This window comes from Pelmatolapia mariae, linkage group LG3_W (assembly GCF_036321145.2).
Source record: "Pelmatolapia mariae isolate MD_Pm_ZW linkage group LG3_W, Pm_UMD_F_2, whole genome shotgun sequence".
Classification (NCBI taxonomy): domain Eukaryota; kingdom Metazoa; phylum Chordata; class Actinopteri; order Cichliformes; family Cichlidae; genus Pelmatolapia; species Pelmatolapia mariae.
Window position 1 is genome coordinate 15,936,030 of NC_086229.1, and position 19,695 is coordinate 15,955,724.

The following is a 19,695-nucleotide window of genomic DNA, read 5'->3' on the forward strand; positions in this document are numbered from 1 at the left end:
TGAATGAAGAAAATGAAAGAGTGAGAAGCACAGATAAAGGAAACCGTGAATCATTATTTCAGAGGATTAGTAAGGAGGAAGTGAGGGCAGGTATAAGAACGATTAAGAGTGGAAAGAAAAGAGGGCAGTGGACCTTTTTGATCAGACTTTCTAACACATCCTGTTGTTTAACAAGTATCCTCTCACTTTAGAGAGAACTGATTTTCACAAACAAGGGTGATGTGCACTGTCAGTAGAAGCATAGCAGAATACAAGTGCATGCATGAGAGGCAGACAGGTGGGAAGGTGAACATGGAAGTAGCAGAAGTAGTGAAAGTAGATGAGTTTAACTACCTGGAGTCAACCCTTGAAAGGAATGGACAATGCAAAGGGAGGTGATAAAGGAGAATGCAGGCGGGGTGGATTGGGTGGAGATCAACATCAAAGGTGTTTTGTGACAGAAGGAGAGCAGCAAGACTGTTAGGGGTGGATGCTGGAAGAGGGGGAGATGTAGGAGGATAACTTGTGGCAACCTTTAAAATGAGCAGCCAAATGAAGACAAAGTAATATAATCCAGGTAATTAATGAATGTGTATAGCCTCAGTATATTCATTCAGCGAAAAGATCTGGCACAGACACAATGTGCCTCATTTAACTGATTACTTTTGGGGACAGAGTCAAAGTGAACAAAGGCACTTTGATGGCACGACTTGGTCTCAATATAAAGAATATTGCAGAAGCACAACATTTTCCCATCATCATCAGTGAATCAAGTTAATATTATATGAAATACAAGTAAAACTAAGTGCACACTGACCTCTGACTTTAAGCTCCACCTGTTTGTCTATCTGGAATTTTCCTCCCTCCTTGTTGTAGACGGTGCAGGTGTAGGTGCCTCTGTCCTTGTTTGTGGGTATTTCAGGGTCAGACTGAGGTCTCCAGTTTCTAGCAGGTTCATCTCTGTTCGCTTCCTGTATGCTGGGCTTTGGTCTTCAATCCTATCACAACCATTCTGGTGCACATGGACTTTGTTGTTGTATCTGTCCTTCCATTCCACTTTAGCATCTTCAGGTATATTTTTTGCTTTGGTTTTGAAAGGCAGCTTTACAGACTCCACCCCTGACTCCACCTCCACCTGACAGTCTGACAGGACAACAAACAACATGAACTGTACAAACAGCAGCAGCAAGTTTTCAGAGTTTTAAAGAAAGCTGAAGGACAGCAATTCTTTCAACTTCTGGACCTTTGAGTGACAGTTAAGGAGCCACCAGGGGACACTTGTTAACCACTAGTGTGTCTGGCACAAGAGACTCACCTGACATGAAATAGTGTTGAAAACTATATGTGAGACCCCCAAAAAACACAAGAACAAGAAGAACTATGACAGCTGTGGCCCAAAGTGGAAGTTTTTCTGTGGAGAAACAAAAAATAAATGCATAAATAAATTATGACCTTTGAATTGTGAAGTTAATCTGAGCCACTGTCCACCAGCTCTGACCTCTGACATAGTGCAGCACTACTTTCTGTCTCAGGATGTCTTTGTCCCTGTAGATGGTGCAGATGTATCCTCCTGTGTCTCTCTGTGGGCTGTTTCAGGGTCAGACTGAAGTTTTCAGCAGGTCTTCATTCATTTCTGTTCGGTCTCTGTAAAACTTGTCCTGTTTCATAAGTTTGCCACCTTTGTTTGAATACTCCTGAACTATCAAGAGTTCACGGTCAGAGCGAGTCCACTCCACTCTGGTGTTCTCAGGCAGGTCAGGTGTTGTTTTGCAGGGCAGGGTGACAGACTCTGAGCCTTCCTCCACCTTCACCTCCACGTGGTGATCTGAAAGGACAAGAAACCACAATATCAAATATAGGACCAATAGCAGTCACACTCATGGCAAATGACAAGTTTCTGCATTTCTGACCTCTAGGGATGGGTATCGTTTAGGTTTTATCCGATACCGGTGCCAAACCGGTACTTTTGAAACGGTGCCGGTGCTTAAACGGTGCTCAAACCGGTGCTTAAAGAATGGAGAACACAAAATTTGTCCACAAACCTCTCATGTTCAGGTGTTTTTTTGTAAAAAGATAACAATGTTAGCCTTTTCTGCAGCTATCTGCCATCAAACAAGAAGACAGCCGCATGTAACTACGACTGTGTTTGCTAGTTCACCTTACATGCATTAATTTAAAAACGTGGTTAGCCTACTCAACGTAAATTACACACGAACAACATTAAGCTACTCACGCAGAGAAGAACGGCTGCTGCTGCCATCATCATCCGTCATCATTTCTGCTACACTGGCAGGGCTAGGGGCCAGGACTCTACTCTTCAGGTTCTTGGGGGATGTTGCTAACTCCGGGTCCGATAACAGGCACCACACGCGCAGTAGATGTGCTCGATGTGAGGTCTCGCAGCAAGCGATCAAATATGGTGTATTTCTCAGCTTTTAAAAAAAACCGCTATGCGTCGCCAGGTTTTTTATCGGATTTGAGGTGTTACCTCCTTTGACAGTATCACAGTATCAGCTTAAAGCACTTGTTGCAGGCTGCTGAGTTTGCATCTTTTGCTGTGAAGTACAGCCAGACTTTTGACCGCTTCGCCTTGGGCATTTTTAATCTGTAGCTCTGCTCTAAAAGAACGTACGTACCTGGGCCCGCCTACTATCCTCGGAAACGTAAAATGATTGGCTAGAATCTAAAGTGTATGACGTCTCAGGAAAAAAAGCACCGAAATGTGCGCTGCTTTTCGGTCTGGTTACTACCGTTTATGTCAGAACCGGCACCATAATGGCACCGGATACCAGTACCCATCCCTACTGACCTCTGACTTCACTAATGTGGCTCACTACTCTTTGCTTTGAGTGGTAACTAAACTGGAATTTATGAACTGGTGCTACAGCTACAGACAATTGAGGGATCATAATGAATGTTTCAGTGTTTTAAAAGAAATCTTGAGTTTTTCATCATGGACAATATGTAAAAAGTCTACTGACATTTGTCTCCCTGAGAAGAGAAGACAACTCTGCACACCTAAAAGAATGCAATGCCATATACCACAGAGGCTGTATCAGTAAGATCTTATTTTAGTTTACTTTCCTGCTCATGTTTGTTGTTTCATTTTAGGGTTCGGTCCATTGGAAATCAAAGGAATGTTTGGGTTTGATTTAGTTTTGAAATAATAGATTACAAGTAACATTATCTTTAGGGAACATTTTACAAAGAAATGACAACATTTTAATCTTTACATATTTAAATAGAGTGAAAAGGCTGCTGTGTCTGAAGGAGCTCTCGATGTATCAAGAACAGTTTAATGCTCCTCAGCACAGATTATCCAAGTGTCCTTTTCTGTCCTGAATGGATGAACACATTCTCCCAAAACACTCCTAAGGAAACATTTGGGTTAGGTCCCAGCTGCAAAAATGGACCACTAGGAGCAGAAATAGCTTTAAATGATCAACTAAAAACGTTCCAACATGCAGAGATGTAGTCAGTGTTGGGGAGTAATGGAATACATGTACTGACATATTTAAAATACACAATATGAGAAACTCTATTTCTTTACAGTTAACGTTTACATAGGTGGTAATCAGAATACAGTTACTTTGTTGAAATAAATGCACGGCGGTCTTTTCCTGTTTTATATATTATAGGCTACTTAGGTTATCCCCACTCTATGCCTTCTCCAGTGTTGGTGATTAAACAAGTTCGGGCGCAGGTTTAGCTCAGTTGGATGAGCATGTACACATATATCACATGTTGCATGCATATCGCTGTTTCGAGCATGACTCATGGCCCACTTTATTTATTTTTGGTTTTTTTTACTCAAATTCCATCAGGGTTTAATAAAGTTTCTCTGATTCTGATTACCAGAAACCAAAACCAAACACATAATAAGGCTCTAATGCAAGCGTCCTGCTGGTGGTGTCAGTTACACAATGAACCCAGAGCCAGCAGTGCACGGGCAGGAAATCATTCCTCACTTGGAAACTCCGACACCACTTCATAAGAAGAATGGGACGGCCAAAACTTCAGTATCTTTGATGTACTATTGCTGTGTGATTCCTATTAGTATTCATTAAGGCTGCTTGCTACAGAGCTAACATTGTTAGTTGGAGTTAGTTGATGTTAGTTCATAGACTGCAGACTGTCAGGCTGTTTCTCAGTACTCATGTATGCGAGTCCGTACTCCAGTCGTCACTTGTCCAGACTTTGTAAGTTCACACGGGAGTCCGGACTCCCGGAGAACGCAGTGCGACCTTTCCATAACTGAAATTGCAGTGTACTTGATGGTATCACTGGAGTTTTTATTGCCATCCCCTCTTAATTTAACTGTGATTAATGTTTGCAATGGAAATTACACATGACATAAAAATGACACATGTAGTAGATTTCTTTGAGAGGAAAAGATCATTTGAATTGAACAAATATTTAAAATATAATGTCATCATTTTTGGAGCAGCCTTCAGGATCTCCAAGTATTAACATGCTGTTTTTAGACTTGGTGGATAGCATTAACTACCTGGTAGCTGCAAATAATCGTGCAGTTCAACATGATTATTAACAGACAAAAAGAAAACATATTACCTAATGTCCACCATACTGTTACTCATCTTATATTATGATTTAGGCTTAGAGTACTGCCGTATCAAAAGATGCCAGCTGAGCTGGTTCATGCATCTTACAACGATGCCTCCAAACGGAGGTTTTTCTAGGCATGTCCTAATGGAGGAGGACCAGGGCAGAATTGGGACTCGCAGCTTCAGTTAACATTGACACACTTTGGCAACAATAGCAGATATAGGTGTCCACTTCATTGCATGTTCCTGTCACCTGTCTGAGAATGATGTTGTTGTGATATAAAGGATTATCGCACCTGTCAATAAAGCCTTTTATCTGCAGCCATGACCTGTCAGCGAGCTAGCTTAGCACGGCTAGTTAGCCTCTCAAAGCTCAAACTTTCAACACAAAGTCGGTCCAGACTTCCTCACACCACCCCTCGCTCTCCTACATTAAAGCCATCATTACATCGGTAATTTCACACACTGCGTGTATCTACCTGTGCGATAATGATCAAACTTCGGTCTGAGTGCAAGATAAACATTGTTTACATATAGTATATAACATAGTAAGAGTTTCTTACCGCTCGTGAGGAGCAGGAGCAACAGCAGCATCTTCAATCTCCTGCAAGAAACAGCAACCCGTTAAATCCAAATACTTCTCATTGTTGCTCTTAATATTTGGGGATTTATATCTCATACATATATTTGGAGCCGTGGATAAAACACAGTGGAGGGAGAAACACCAGCTATACTGTTTACTTTCGGTTTCACGTGAACAGCAGTGTCCTGTCTTCCAGGTTAACTGGTTTTTACTTTCACTGGCATATGTATTGTCTGAGGGAGCTGCACTGCTCAAACAGCTCTTATCTCCAAACTAAACTCTCAGCGACCTGAACTTGTTTATTGATTAAACTTACGATGATAAAACATTACAAATACACTTACTCAGCAGTGGCGTGTTGTAATGCAGTTCATCGCCGCATGGTGGCGCCTGTTGTGTCATGACTGCAGGTCACCCTCTTTTTTTATTCTTCGTTGTGTACGCTAGTGATGGGATTTCCGGATCTTTTTAGAGAACCGGCTCTTTCGGCTCACCTCACTAAAAAGAGCCGGCTCTTTCGACTCCCATCCGACTCTTCAGGTTGTTTTGTTGCTTTAATTAATTAATTATCAACAGCAATATAAAATTATGCACAAGAGGAATTAGTAATGTAAAAAACCGTGTTTTTTTTTATGTATGTTTATATATAAATATTTATGGGGGCGCCTAGAGACGAAACACGTACAAACTCCAAAGCACTTAGAAATTCCAAAGCACGTACAAACTCCAAAACACATTTCTAGCATTAACTGAACTTCCAAAACAGAGCTACCTAGATCACTTAAATTACACAATCGAATTCATATGTCTATTGTTTTTGTATTAATACACAAGCACTCATATATATATATATATATATTCAAATACTTAAAAAAAAAAAAAAAAAAACTTCATTTACCTGTTACTACCACACACCCAATCCAATTGTTGGTACTTCCTGGCTTGTGTAGCCACTAGGTAACAAAAGCTCAACACGGCCCCTAGCATCCTGGAGCACTTCCGTTGTGTTTTGGAGTTTGTACGTGCTCCGGAGTTTGTACATGTTTTGGAGTGTGTACATGCTTTGTCTCTAGGGGCCACTGTAAATATACTTTTATTTATTCACTCCACATAAAATGTAATAAATAAATGATAAAAAAACAGAAACTAACTATTTACATTTCATACATTTCAACTTTTAACTACTTAAATTTTCAGCTTTTTCCTTTTAAACAAATTTAAAGTGAAACAACACAAAACACTGCACTCAAAACACTGAAATGTCAGATTCTTCTTTAGCTCTTCTACTTTATCTAGTTTCTGCTCTGCATTCAGGTTTTTCAGCTTATCCTGATGTTTTGTCTCATAGTTTTGTCTTAAATTCAATTCTTTAATTACAGCCACATTAGCTCCACTAATAAGACACACGGGTTTACCAGCAATGTTTGTAAACAATCAGTCTCCCACCGGTGCTGACAGGCTCGGTTTTCAGAAATCAACTTTTCTCTTCTCCATTGTGAGCTGCTAGCTAACAGAAGTTGGACTTGATTGACGCGGGAATGTTCTCAGTTAGCCTAGCGTTCAGCAAGGAGGCTGCAGCGCTGCATTATGGGATCTGTAGTTTGTGTGTTATTAGCGCCTCATATTGCCGGGCCATGCATAACAATAATAATAAATCTATATAAAATGATCTCGCGGGCCAGATATAAATGTCTGCCAGGCCAGATGTGGCCCGCAGGCCTTGAGTTTGACACATGTGCTCTGAAGTGTCAAACTTCTTTTCTTGTTTCTGTGACCTGAGCACACTGACAAACTTGAAGTTGCTAAAGATTTTAAAAAGTGATAATTATATGGAAGAAACACCTTTTTCATCCGTTTAATCAAATATTTGATGCCTCAGCTGTCTCAGTCCTATAGCGTTCTGCAGCTACAACTAACCTGAGGAGGCTTGGATTTGGCAGCAGGTACACCTGTACATCCTTCTCAGCAGCACACATGTGGGTACCATTTAATCACACTTCTTCCTGAGCTTTGCTTCATCACAAGACCAAAGGTGGCATCCCATGTCACAGTCTTATCATCATCCAACAGGACAAGAAACATTTATGGTCATCCTGGTTTTGTGATGCTGAGGCTCAAGACATTCCGATTCATCCCCGCCATACGCCTGTTTGTACGCTCATACACAGTCGATGGGACTGGAACACAATTCAGCAGGATTGCAGAACACACCATGACTGAACTGAGATCATCACAACATATAGTGTGATGGAAATTCAGTTTCCAGTAGCACAGCACCGACAGAAGTTGCATGTTACAGATACGCTAAGGGAAATGAGAGTAAGGATATAAGCACACAGCCCCACTCCACTGACGACCTGCTGTTGGCCAACACCCTCAACGACTTTTACTGCTGGTTTGATGAGACATCAAGCAGCCTTGACACCTCCACCTTCCCCAACAATAGAGACACTTTGGTCCATCATCCCCCCACTCCCACCAGCACAGAGCCATCACCACCATCAAAGACTTCACCCACAGGAGCCCCCTCCTCACTCCACAGCTATGAGGATTTCACACCACCTTCTCCCACTACAACCCTTCATATTCATGATGTGAGGACGCAGTTTGACCCTTTAGACCTACTAAAGAACCCAGTCCGCCTGAGCTTATCTTTATATTTTTACATGTTGTAGTGCCATTTCTGGGAGTATTTTAAGTTGCTATACATCAATACAGCAACTACATAAATTGCAATAGTGGTATTTTTACACAAATTTCTAGTTAAAGTAATTTCAGAGGTTCATCCCTCAAAATTGTAAATGTAAAAAAGTTGCATAAAACAGTTTCCAAATTAATTTTGAGAGTCTTCATAGTTTTATTTTTGAGATACACCAATTTGTATATACTGCAGCCACCAACTTTTAAATTCTCATTTACATGACTTATTTAAACATTCTCCTCTTGAATGCAAAATTCTTAAAAACATCTTTTATCCTTTAAGAGTAAATAAATCTGAAAGCTGTTCCATCCTAAAAGAGTACAACAATGTGTAGTTTATGATGTTCTAAAGGTTTCAGCATCTTTTTGAATTTGTCACATGTGTGGAAAGGTATGAGTGAGCCTTTGTATCATACTGTGAGTGATGCTCGTCAGCACACAAACCCAGAGTTTCTCTACAGGAACACAGAGAGAGTTATTCCCTGTACTGTAAGGACACATTCAGCATTGTGCAGTAAATCCAGATCATCCCAGTTAAATGATTACATGGATGTGAGTGTGGTCGTCAGAGCAGCACTGATCAGTGTCAGGTTATAATGACCAAGGTGTACACAAACACTAAGTTTGAGTGTGTGCAGTGAGACTTCAGTCAAAGCATTTAACTGAGGTGTGAAAAATAAGCTGAACTCTACAGCTTGTTGTGGTCCCCTGTGGCTTCACAGCCTTCCAGCTGTTCTCCAGCATTTTCATTTACAGTCATAAAATATCTCCAAATGCGTCTTCTGCGCGCATCTGAGTCACGTGACGGCACAGTAACAAATCCCAGCAGGACAGGAAGAAGGGGGCGGAGCAAAGTGCATCTGCCGCATAAGAAGAGGTGTTCACACAGACAGAGCTGCTTTTTCATCCACAGCGAGTAAATAGTGAACCTCCAGGAGAGAAACAAACTAAAGTATCGATCATATACCACTACCAACGTTTGGATCGATATCTGCATCGATCTGCACACCCTTGTCTCCTGGATCGTAGCTGAGATCAGCGTGAACCACGTGGGTCTCTGCTCCCTGACCTGTTTCCTGTTTGGAAAGAGTTCCAGCTTCATCACGGAGTTTCTCTCGGTTTGTGGGCTCATCTAAAGGTAAGCACCGAGCTAACTTCAACACTAGATTTACTAGCCCTGCGCAAATTTGCAGAAATCCCTTGAAACCAACACCTACTAGAATTGCTGACTTTTTTATGTTCTGGTGCAAGTCCCGAGGTGTTAATCACCCCTGCTGAGATTTGTACAGGTCATATGCTCGATTCACATCCTGCTTTTGTTGTGCAAACCACCCATTGTCTTTGAGGCCTGGCACATTTGCTTTTGCACACACATACAAACGCTGCAAATCTGTGATTGTTTGACAGTGTAAGACAAAAGCAGCAAAAATAAAAACTGTACCAAGAGTACAGTCTTAATGGCTCACTATACGAACAATCTGGAGACATAAATATTGACACGTGTAGGGCTGGGCTATATCATACCGTTCACGGTAATACCTGTAATTTTAGGCAACGATAGGAAAATGAAATATTGGATAGAATGTGGGTAAAACGCGCATGCGCAGTGCATATGTTTTCATAAGCACATGGCAGCGAGAAGAAAAAGTGGGTTGTTAAATGAAACGGATGAACCAGAATTGGTTTGTAAAAATGCTGCAACTTCAGCGGTGTGGAACTGGTTTGGCTTTCCTCCGTCAGATGCACAACAAAGCACTATTTTTGGTAGAGCATGCTAGCAGGCCGTCGCTATTACCGTGTTTTTGGAAAATACTGCACGCTTAAAGTCAATCCTTTGATTTTTCTAAAAATCGACAGTGCCCCTTATAATCCCGCGTGCCTTATGTAACTCTGGTTGTGTTTACTGACAGTGCGACTTTGCTCAGCTACGAAGTTGCACTGCTTGATGGTGGTGTGCGATACTGCATATTTTGTTATCGATCCGATACCAAGTAAAGTCGGGCCATTATCACCGATACCAATACCGATACTTTTCAATGAATAGGATGGATGCCTCAGTGAATTACTAAATCGCAATTCATTTTCATGACCTTAAGTGTGTTTTGTGATGTTTCCTTTGGTGTTATTAATTAGTTAAAACCCAGGTCATAATTAGGAGAAATAATTTTTTTATAATTAAATAAAAAATGTTTTATTATTGTGGCAGCTCGTGGTCTGCGATGAAAATGATCAACACCCTAGACAAACGCTACACAGTGCCGTCAAGCAACTATTTTTCTATTGTTGCACTACCTGCTCTATACACGCAGTGTCGAGCAACGGTGGAGACTGAATTTCAAGCAGTACAACATTTTGCGGCAACGACAAAATGTGAGACATTTGTTGTTTTTATGTTTATTGTTTTTATGTTCAGTCTCAACTGTTACGAAGTTGATGTGTAGTTAATAAGTGCAATAAATATTTATATTGGAAAAGAAAATCGTGAGGGAATGGTGATCTCAATTCTAAGCAAAAAAAATGTGATTCTCATTTTATGCAAAATCGTGCAGCCCTAACTGTAAGGGTGGACAGCACGCGGCTCGGGGTGAGCTGGAAGCTGGTGCGCCAGTGGGACCTGCCAAGCTGGAGACCAACACTTAAAAACCGTCCTCTGCTGGTTTTTCTCCTCGTACACGTCTCTGAAACATCCAGAGTACACTCTGTGCTAATCTCACTGAGCAGGCGTACAGGCACAGCCAAATGTCTCTAATCTTTGCCCTAGAAACAAGTCTAATATTTATCTGTGTCTGTAAGCATGTTTGCATTGATCCTCAAAAGACTGAATGCCAACTCTCATGAGCACATTTGCAATGTGTGTATGAAAATAAGTATAAATACTTATTTAATAAAAGCTCACAAAATACCACTAATAGAAGGCCGGTTAGAATAATGTATTTCCCACAAATCACTGCCTCTGTTTGTATCTCTGTCACTGCAGGACCAACGTGGATCGAAAAGTCAGCGCTCTCAGGAGGCCGACAGTTTCGTTGAAGAAAGAAGTGGAAAAAAAAAATACAACCGTGACGAGTTTGGGAAAGATTTTACTGTGAAAGCTTCCCTAAAAATGCATCAGGTCATCCACACCGGAGAGAGATCATTCAGCTGTGGAGACTGTGGAAAGTCTTTTACCCACTCTGGAAGCTTAAAACGACACCAACTGATCCACACTGGAGAGAGACCGTTCAGCTGTGACGAGTGTGGAAAGTCTTTTACCGAGTCTGGAAAGTTAAAAGGACACCAACTCATCCACACTGGAGAGAGACCGTTCAGCTGTGGAGACTGTGGAGAGTCTTTTACCAGGTCTGGAAACTTAAAAAGACACCAACTAATCCACACTGGAGAGAGACCGTTCAGCTGTGACGAGTGTGGAATGTCTTTTACCCACTCTGGAAACTTAAAAACACACCAACTGATCCACACTGGAGAGAGACCGTTCAGCTGTGGAGACTGTGGAAAGTCTTTTACGCAGTCTGGACACTTAAAAACACACAAACTAATCCACACTGGAGAGAGACCGTTCAGCTGTGGAGACTGTGGAGAGTCTTTTACCACATCTGGAAAGTTAAAAACACACCAACTAATCCACACTGGAGAGAGACCGTTCAGCTGTGACGAGTGTGGAAAGTCTTTTACGCAGTCTGGAAGCTTAAAAACACACCAACTCATCCACACTGGAGAGAGACTGTTCAGCTGTGATGAGTGTGGAAAATCTTTTACCCTCTCTGGAAACTTAAAAAGACACCAACTGATCCACAGTGGAGAGAGACCGCTCAGCTGTGGAGACTGTGGAAAGTCTTTTACCCTCTCTGGAAGCTTAAAAAGACACCAACTGATCCACAGTGGAGAGAGACCGTTTAGCTGTGACAAGTGTGGAAAGTCTTTTACCCACTCTGGAAACTTAAAAACACACCAACTAATCCACACTGGAGAGAGACCGTTCAGCTGTGACGAGTGTGGAAAGTCTTTTACCCACTCTGGAAGCTTAAAAACACACAAACTCATCCACACTGGAGAGAGACCGTTCAGCTGTGACGAGTGTGGAAAGTCTTTTACCGAGTCTGGAAACTTAAAAACACACAAACTCATCCACAGTGGAGAGAAACCGTTCAGCTGTGACGAGTGTGGAAAGTCTTTTACGCACATTTCAAACTTAAAAACACACCAACTCATCCACAGTGGAGTTAAAGCGTTCACCTGTGATCAGTGTGGCAGAGCTTTTACTCAAAGTCACAGCTTACAGAGTCATCTAGTTACCCACTCTGGAATTAAGGCGTACAGCTGTGACATTTGTGGAAAAACTTTCAGCCGGATAGGGAACCGAAATACACACCTACGCATTCACACCAGACATGATGTGTACAGCTGTGATCAGTGTGGTAAACAGTTTACTACAAACACAAAGTTACGACGTCACATGTTTACCCACACTGAGGAACAACCTTATAAATGTGACCTGTGTGAGAAGACTTTTAAATCTCCACGTTACCTGAAAGCACACCAACAGATCCACACCAGAAAGACTCTACAATTGCAGTTACTGTGAGGTATGTATTTATATTTTTATCTTGTCAGCCCGACTGTTTGAAACAACTCTGCTCATCAAATTGTGTTAGCATGTTAGCAATTCTACTGCATGGAAAGGCAGCTCTGAATGATTATTCAGACTCTAATCACAGGTTTTTAGGGATAGTGTTTGAGAATTGTGTTATTGTTATTGTAGCATTAAACTATTAATACTCTAATGTTTTTACTCTTAAAGTTTTTATAGCACATTAAATTGAGCTGAGTGTGATAATGTAAACAGTAAAATGTAATTGGACTTTGGCAGAGATGCTCTTTATTTCAGGTGACGTTCAGGATAAAAATGTTGAAGGACTGACTTACACTGTCTTTGTGTTTTTGTTTAGAAGCAGAGCGACACAGATGGATCAAGTTCTCAACCCTGTCATCGCTGTGGGAAAGACTTTTGTTGTGACCTTTGTGGAAAAACTTTAAGTCATTGAAGGACTCTGAAAATACATCAACGTAGACACACTGGAGACAAAATGAACTACTGTAAAGAATGCGGGAGAGGCTTCACCACTTCAAAGGACTTCAAACAATATGAACTCCTTCACAGTGGCGTCAAAAAGCATGTCTGCGATCAGTGTGGGTCATCCTTCATCAGTGCACGTCAGCTTGAAAAGCATAAACGAGTCCACACATGAGAGAAACCATACAAGTGCAGACACTGTGACAAAACCTTTTCACAATCATGTGATCATACTAAGCATGAACACAGACACATGAAAGAGAACTTCATCGGTGAAAGAGTTTGAGTAATCTCAGTTCATACTCCACTCAGAAACGATTCCATGTTACAAATAAACTGTTTCGTCTTGATTCCTGCTTTTACGTTAATCTTGTAAACAGTAAATTTGCATAACGACTGAAACCGGCCCAAGGAATGAACAATGGGCTGTGAGGTCAATTTCTTCATCATTAATATGCAAATTCTTATGAGCATTGATCAACAACCACTGGTCAATGGCCATGAGTACCATTCGCAGAGTAAATATTTGCATAATGATTATGAAGTTTACTGTTACCAATGTTCAAAAACATTTACTAAATTATCTTCTCTGTGCAAACGTCAGCGTGATGCAGGACTGAAATCATTGCCATCTCTGGATCACAGTGAATCTGAAGAGACAGAAAGATCCTCTTCTGGTTTCAGGGTCAGACTTAAACCCTTGAGATCAGGCTCCACAGAGTTCAGGTGGAGTGTTCTGTAAAGATCTGATGAGGCACCTATGAATGAAAATGTGCCTCTTGTTACATTTTAAGCTTTCTAAACTGTTCTACTGTAGTGTTTGTGTTGAGTGGTTCGCTTTGTTCCAGCAGTTTGATTAAGAAATCTGTTTCCTGTTATATTTTTATTGAATCCATGTGTTCTGCAGGTTTTTTTCAGCTTGTTTGTGTAATGAAATCCTGCAACAATTAAACCAAAATTTTATATTTTAAATAAAGAAATGGTTTACTGACAAAGAGTTTGAGCCGTGATGTCATTTCCTGTATATCAGAGCAACACGTGAAGTGACCAGTGCTTCACTACGTTATCTGCTAACTGTTAGGGTGTAGAAGGACGAAACTCCCAGGGTGACCAGTGGCAGGAGCTTCCTGATGCAGAGAGTTGAGTGTGGGGGATATAAAAGAGAAGCTGAGGCATCCCAAGGTTAAAGCTGGCATAACTGAACTTTAATGTTCGATGTGTGTTTTGGCTTTCCTGCGCGCAGTAATTAATAGCTTGAACACAGCAGAGCTTGATATAAAGACCTGGGTGACAACTAACTGTATGCTGCTCATTATACTTGGTTCTAAAATACCTAGAAATATGGTATCTAACCAGATACTTGCTCTGGATGGCATTACCTTGGCCTCCAGTAACACCTTGGAGTAATATTTGACTAGGACATTAAACAAATATTTAGGGCTGTGTGATGAACCAAGTTGAAAAAGCAGAAGGAGTCACACGAATTATTAGAAAAACAGAGTTTTCATTCATTTATTAATTATATTTACAAAAGTAATTAATGTTAAGCTCATAAAAAATGTCAAAGAAACAAAACGGAACTCAGGCAAAGAACTGCAAACTTAACAAACCAAATGACTGCACAAAGAAATATAACTGACCTAAACATGAAATGGTACAGAAGCGTAAATATATTGTCTGATCAGACCACTATGACACACGAGGAGTTTTTACTTTCCAGTCATCTTTCTCACTCACTATGTGTTAATAGACCTCTCTGCATCGAATCATATCTGTTATTAATCTCTGTCTCTCTTCCACAGCATGTCTTTAACCTGTCTTTCTTCGCTCACCCCAACCAGTCGCAGCAGATGGCCCCACCCCTCCCTGAGCCTGGTTCTGTCGGAGGTTTCTTCCTGTTAAAAGGGAATTTTTCCTTCGAACTGTCGCCAAAGTGCTTGCTCATCTGGGGGTCTATGATTGTTGGGCTTTTTTCTGTAGCTACTGTACAATATAAAGCGCCTTGAGGCTACTTTTCTTGTGATTTGGCGCTATATAGATACAATTGAATTGAATTGAATTGAATTGGTTCTTTAGTAGGTCTAAAGGGTTAAACTGCTTCCTCACATCTGCTTCATGAATATGAAGGGATGTAGTGGGAGAAGGTGGTGTGAAATCCTCATAGGTGTGAAGTGAGGAGGTTGCTCCTGTGGGTGAAGTCTTTCATAGCATTAATTGCTTTGTTTTGGGGGGAGTGGTGAAGGTGGGGGGATGGGGTGGCTGTAGCTCAGGAGGTAGAGCAGGTCACCTACTGATCGCATGGTTGGAGGTTCGATCCCAGGCTCCTCCAGTCTGCATGCCAAGTATCCTTGGGCAAGATACTAACCCCAAGTTGTAGTTAGAAAGCACTCAGTATAGAGGTATTGCTTGTGAGAATGGGTGTGACTGGGTGAATGTGGCGTGTTGTATAGAGCGCTTTGATACTCCGGGAGAGTAGAAAAGTGCTCTATAAGAATCAGTCCATTTATCATTACCATGAGTGACCAAAGTGTCTCTATTGTTGGGGAATTCTCTATTGAGTTGTGAAAGCTGCTTGATGTCTCATCAAACCGGCAGTAAAAGTCGTTGAGGGCGTTGGCCAACAGTGGAGTGGGGCCGTGTGCTTCCTGAAGTGAAAATCTGGCATTTAAAGATGAATGGGTGTTAAAGGAAATTTGTATCCATTTGTATTATTCCACTACTGTTTTATAAAGTGTTTGTCCTCTTATAGTGTTTAGCTTCATTTAAACTTAGAGTGTGTGTGTGCCTGACATTTGTAGACTAGTATGATTGAAACCATATGAAGGAAGTTGCTTAACTGAAACTTGGAATGTTGGCTTAAAAGGACAGATAGAGCACATCATGTTAAGGTCAATGAACACACACATCCTGTTCCCAAATCGGGAGATGTTTTTCTGACTTTCTCACTCTGTATGCTCCACCTAAGAATGCTGTTTTACAATATAAATAAAGAACAAGCGGACCCCTCGATGTGAGTCCTCCAAGACATATCTCACGCAAACGATTGTGTAAGAGACAGTGTCGAGGGCACCGCCCATGTACATGTCATATACAGTGGGTCAAAAAAGTATTTAGTCAGCCACCGATTGTGCAAGTGCCCCCACCTAAAATGACGACAGAGGCCAGTAATTTGCACCAGAGGTACACGTCAACTGTGAGAGACAGAATGTGAAAAAAAATCCATGAATTCACACGGTAGGATTTGTAAATAATTTATCCGTAAATCAGGGTGGCAAATAAGTTTTTGGTCACCTCAAACATGGAAAATCTCTGGCTCCCACAGACCTGTAACGTCTTTTGTAAGACGCTTTTCTGTCCCCCACTCGTTACCTGTATGAATGGCACCTGTTCGAACTCATCATCTGTATAAAAGACACCTGTCCACAGCCTCAAACAGTCAGACTGCAAACTCCGCCATGGCCAAGACCAAAGAGCTCTCGAAGGACACCAGGAAAAGTATTGTAGACCTGCACCAGGCTGGGAAGAGTGAATCTACAATAGGCAAGCAGCTTGGTGTGAAAAAATCAACTGTGGGAGCAATCATCAGAAAATGGAAGACATACAAGACCACTGATAATCTCCCACGATCTGGGGCTCCACGCAAGTTCTCATCCCGTGGGGTCAAAATGATCATGAGAACGGTGAGCAAAGATCCCAGAACCACACGGGGGGACCTGGTGAATGACCTGCAGAGAGCTGGGACCAAAGTAACAAAGGTCACCATCAGTAACACACTAAAACGACAGGGAATCAGATCCCGCAGTGCCAGACGTGTTCCGCTGCTGAAGCCAGTGCATGTCCAGGCCCATCTGAAGTTTGCCAGAGAGCACATGGATGATACAGCAGAGGATTGGGAGAATGTCATGTGGTCAGATGAAACCAAAGAAAAACTTTTTGGTATAAACTCAACTCGTCGTGTTTGGAGGACGAAGAATACTGAGTTGCATCCCAAGAACACCATACCCACTGTGAAGCATGGGGGTGGAAACATCATGCTATGGGGCTGTTTTTCTGCCAAGGGGACAGGACGACTGATCCGTGTTAAGGACAGAATGAATGGGGCCATGTATCGTGAGATTTTGAGCCAAAACCTCCTTCCATCAGTGAGAACTTTGAAGATGAAACGCGGCTGGGTCTTCCAACATGACAATGATCCAAAACACACCGCCCGGGCAACAAAGGAGTGGCTCCGTAAGAAGCATTTGAAAGTCCTGGAGTGGCCTAGCCAGTCTCCAGACCTCAACCCCATAGAAAATCTGTGGCGGGAGTTGAAAGTCCGTGTTGCTCGGTGACAGCCCCAAAACATCACTGCTCTGGAGAAGATCTGCATGGAGGAATGGGCCAAAATACCAGCTACTGTGTGTGCAAACCTGGTAAAGACCTATAGTAAACGTTTGGCCTCTGTTATTGCCAGCAAAGGTTATGTTACAAAGTATTGAGTTGTATTTTTGTTATTGACCAAATACTTATTTGCCACCCTGATTTATGGATAAATTCTCATAAATCAGTGGCTGACTAAATACTTTTTTGCCCAACTGTAGCTGAGTCTGTCTTTCTTGCCTCCTGAGTTTTCTCTTAACAATGGGAAAGATTCGCTCACAACTGACTAATGAACATTTGCATGCATGCTTAAGAACTGCATTGACCACATTTCACCCAAGCTTTAAAATTCTGCCTGCAAATATCAGAGGTGTAGTCATCTGTGTCCATATTTTCTCCAGCATACGGGGGATTCCCATCATAATAAATCTTTTGGTAAGAGGTGATAAAGAACCTAATCAAAATTTTCCATCCAAATTCCCTCCATCTTTGTGAGGTAGTGCATTTCCATTGTTCATTTGAGTCCATTCATCCTGTGTTATGCACACTCCTCCCTCCTTCTCCCATAATATCTTATTTGTAAAAAATGTATACAAACAGGAAATGTGTTTTTTGTTGAAGTCACCACTAGGGATGCACCGATATCGATACCGGTATCTGGTATCGGCCTCGATACCACATTTTCTAAAGTACTCGTTAAAAGTCCCCCGATACTGGGGACCGATACCACGGTCTGAGACCTGTCTATGTTTGGGCGGCATGTAAAGGGTTAATCACAGGCGCCGAGTGCCCGCCCCCAGGCCGGAGCTGGGAGAAGGCGAGGTGAAACAAGTGAGCCGTGTGGAACTATTTCAAAGTGAACGAAGACCTTCGGAGGTGGGGTGCCCTCGGCCTCTCGGCCTGGGGCTCGGTCACTCAGGCACAGCTGGCTGCCGGCGGAGCTCATGGGCACGTCACTGCAACCCCCCCTGGCATCTGCTCCGCGGCTGCTGAGTGATGCCTCATCTGGGACTCTCCTCAGCTCTTTCTGGGATAGTGACGCGGTTGCCCCTCTGTTGGTCTTCCCTGGTCTCTTGTGTTCTGGGGGCCTCTGGATGTCTGGAGTTTTGATCTCCTCCATACCTGCTTCATGCCCTGGAGGACGGGGCAGTGGCCTCCCATACCCTTTAGCAGATCATTCCATGAAAGAACCTTATATCATTGTGCTGTTGTTTATTCTATTACCCTCATTTTCTTCTGCTTGTTTTCTTTTTTCTTTCTCAACAGGTGATCCAGGTGATCAATCGATCGATATATGTATTTTTTGTCTGCTTACTCTGTTGGTTTTTGTTTTTTGCCCTTTTCCCCCGTCCCTTTTCTCAGCTGTTTTCCTTTCCCTCTTTCTTTCTCCCTTTTCTTTCCCCCAGTAAAGTCTGTCCCGTATTCAGCAAATGAAAAATAAAATAAACAATAAAAGGTGAATCAAATAGACCATTACAGCAAGGCTGGGATGGTCCGTTTGGTAAAGTAAATCCGTTGGGCATCTTTCTTTGCCTTTAGACAATAATTCTGATGGCAAAAGAGCCAAATGGGACAGGCAAAAAAACAAACAAAAAACAAACAAACAAAGTGAACGAAGACGCAAAAACAAAGGCGGACTGCATATAGTTCTCAGCTCAGCAAACAGTTATCCTTTGTCCTCCCTGGTGAACATGATGTGAGGAATCTTAGTACTCTAAAGTTTTATCCTAGTAACATTTAATCTTTTTATTCACCGGGGAAATAGTAGTATTTGTTAGTAATCCTTGAACATAACAGAGATTTCTGCAACTTTATATTACAACTTTTAGAGCAGCAAAATGTAATCTTATATTTAAAAGACTGACAGGATGTTCAAGTCAGTGCAGTACTTCTTGTGTTTAATAACCACCAACCATCTACAACTACAGACATAAGTAATTAGAGTTTAATTATCAAAAGACAAACATATTAAAAAAAAAATTGAAGTTGGACCTGGGGCTTAGCTGCACTTCTATGTAATAGCAATTTCAGCCACAAGGTGGAGCAGTGAGTCAGAGTAACCTTTATCTAATCAAGGAAAGAGCGCATTCTTATTTACAGTGGCAGAAAAACAAAAGCACTATATAAATACACATTAGTTACTTACAGTGAGAAATTATTCACAAGAAATGACGGCTGCCACTTTCCCCAAATTCAGACCATGCAATCCTCAAAGAAGGTGCAACAAACCATAGAGCTGCATGTCAGACTTACCAGGCCTCGTTTAGCACATTAAATATTAAAGTTCTCTAGCATATCGAGACTATCTCTACACAGCATAATATACTCCATATGTACGGGGTACGACCCCCCTCTTGGTTGTGGCGTGTAGATATTTCTTTAAGACACTAGTAAGTATGTGTGATATCCTGACATTATGAATTGTAAATGTAGCTAAT

General features: G+C 41.7%; 1 protein-coding gene across 1 annotated transcript; it reads left to right on the forward strand.

Annotated features, from left to right (window-relative positions):
* The first annotated feature begins 10,930 nt into the window (after positions 1 to 10,930).
* On the forward strand, positions 10,931 to 12,409 carry LOC134624261 (zinc finger protein 814-like). The gene is made up of 2 exons (XM_065470127.1): positions 10,931 to 12,069; positions 12,229 to 12,409. The coding sequence occupies exons 1-2, from the start codon at positions 10,931 to 10,933 to the stop codon at positions 12,407 to 12,409; spliced, it is 1,320 nt and encodes a 439-aa protein (XP_065326199.1).
* The last annotated feature ends 7,286 nt before the right edge of the window (positions 12,410 to 19,695 follow it).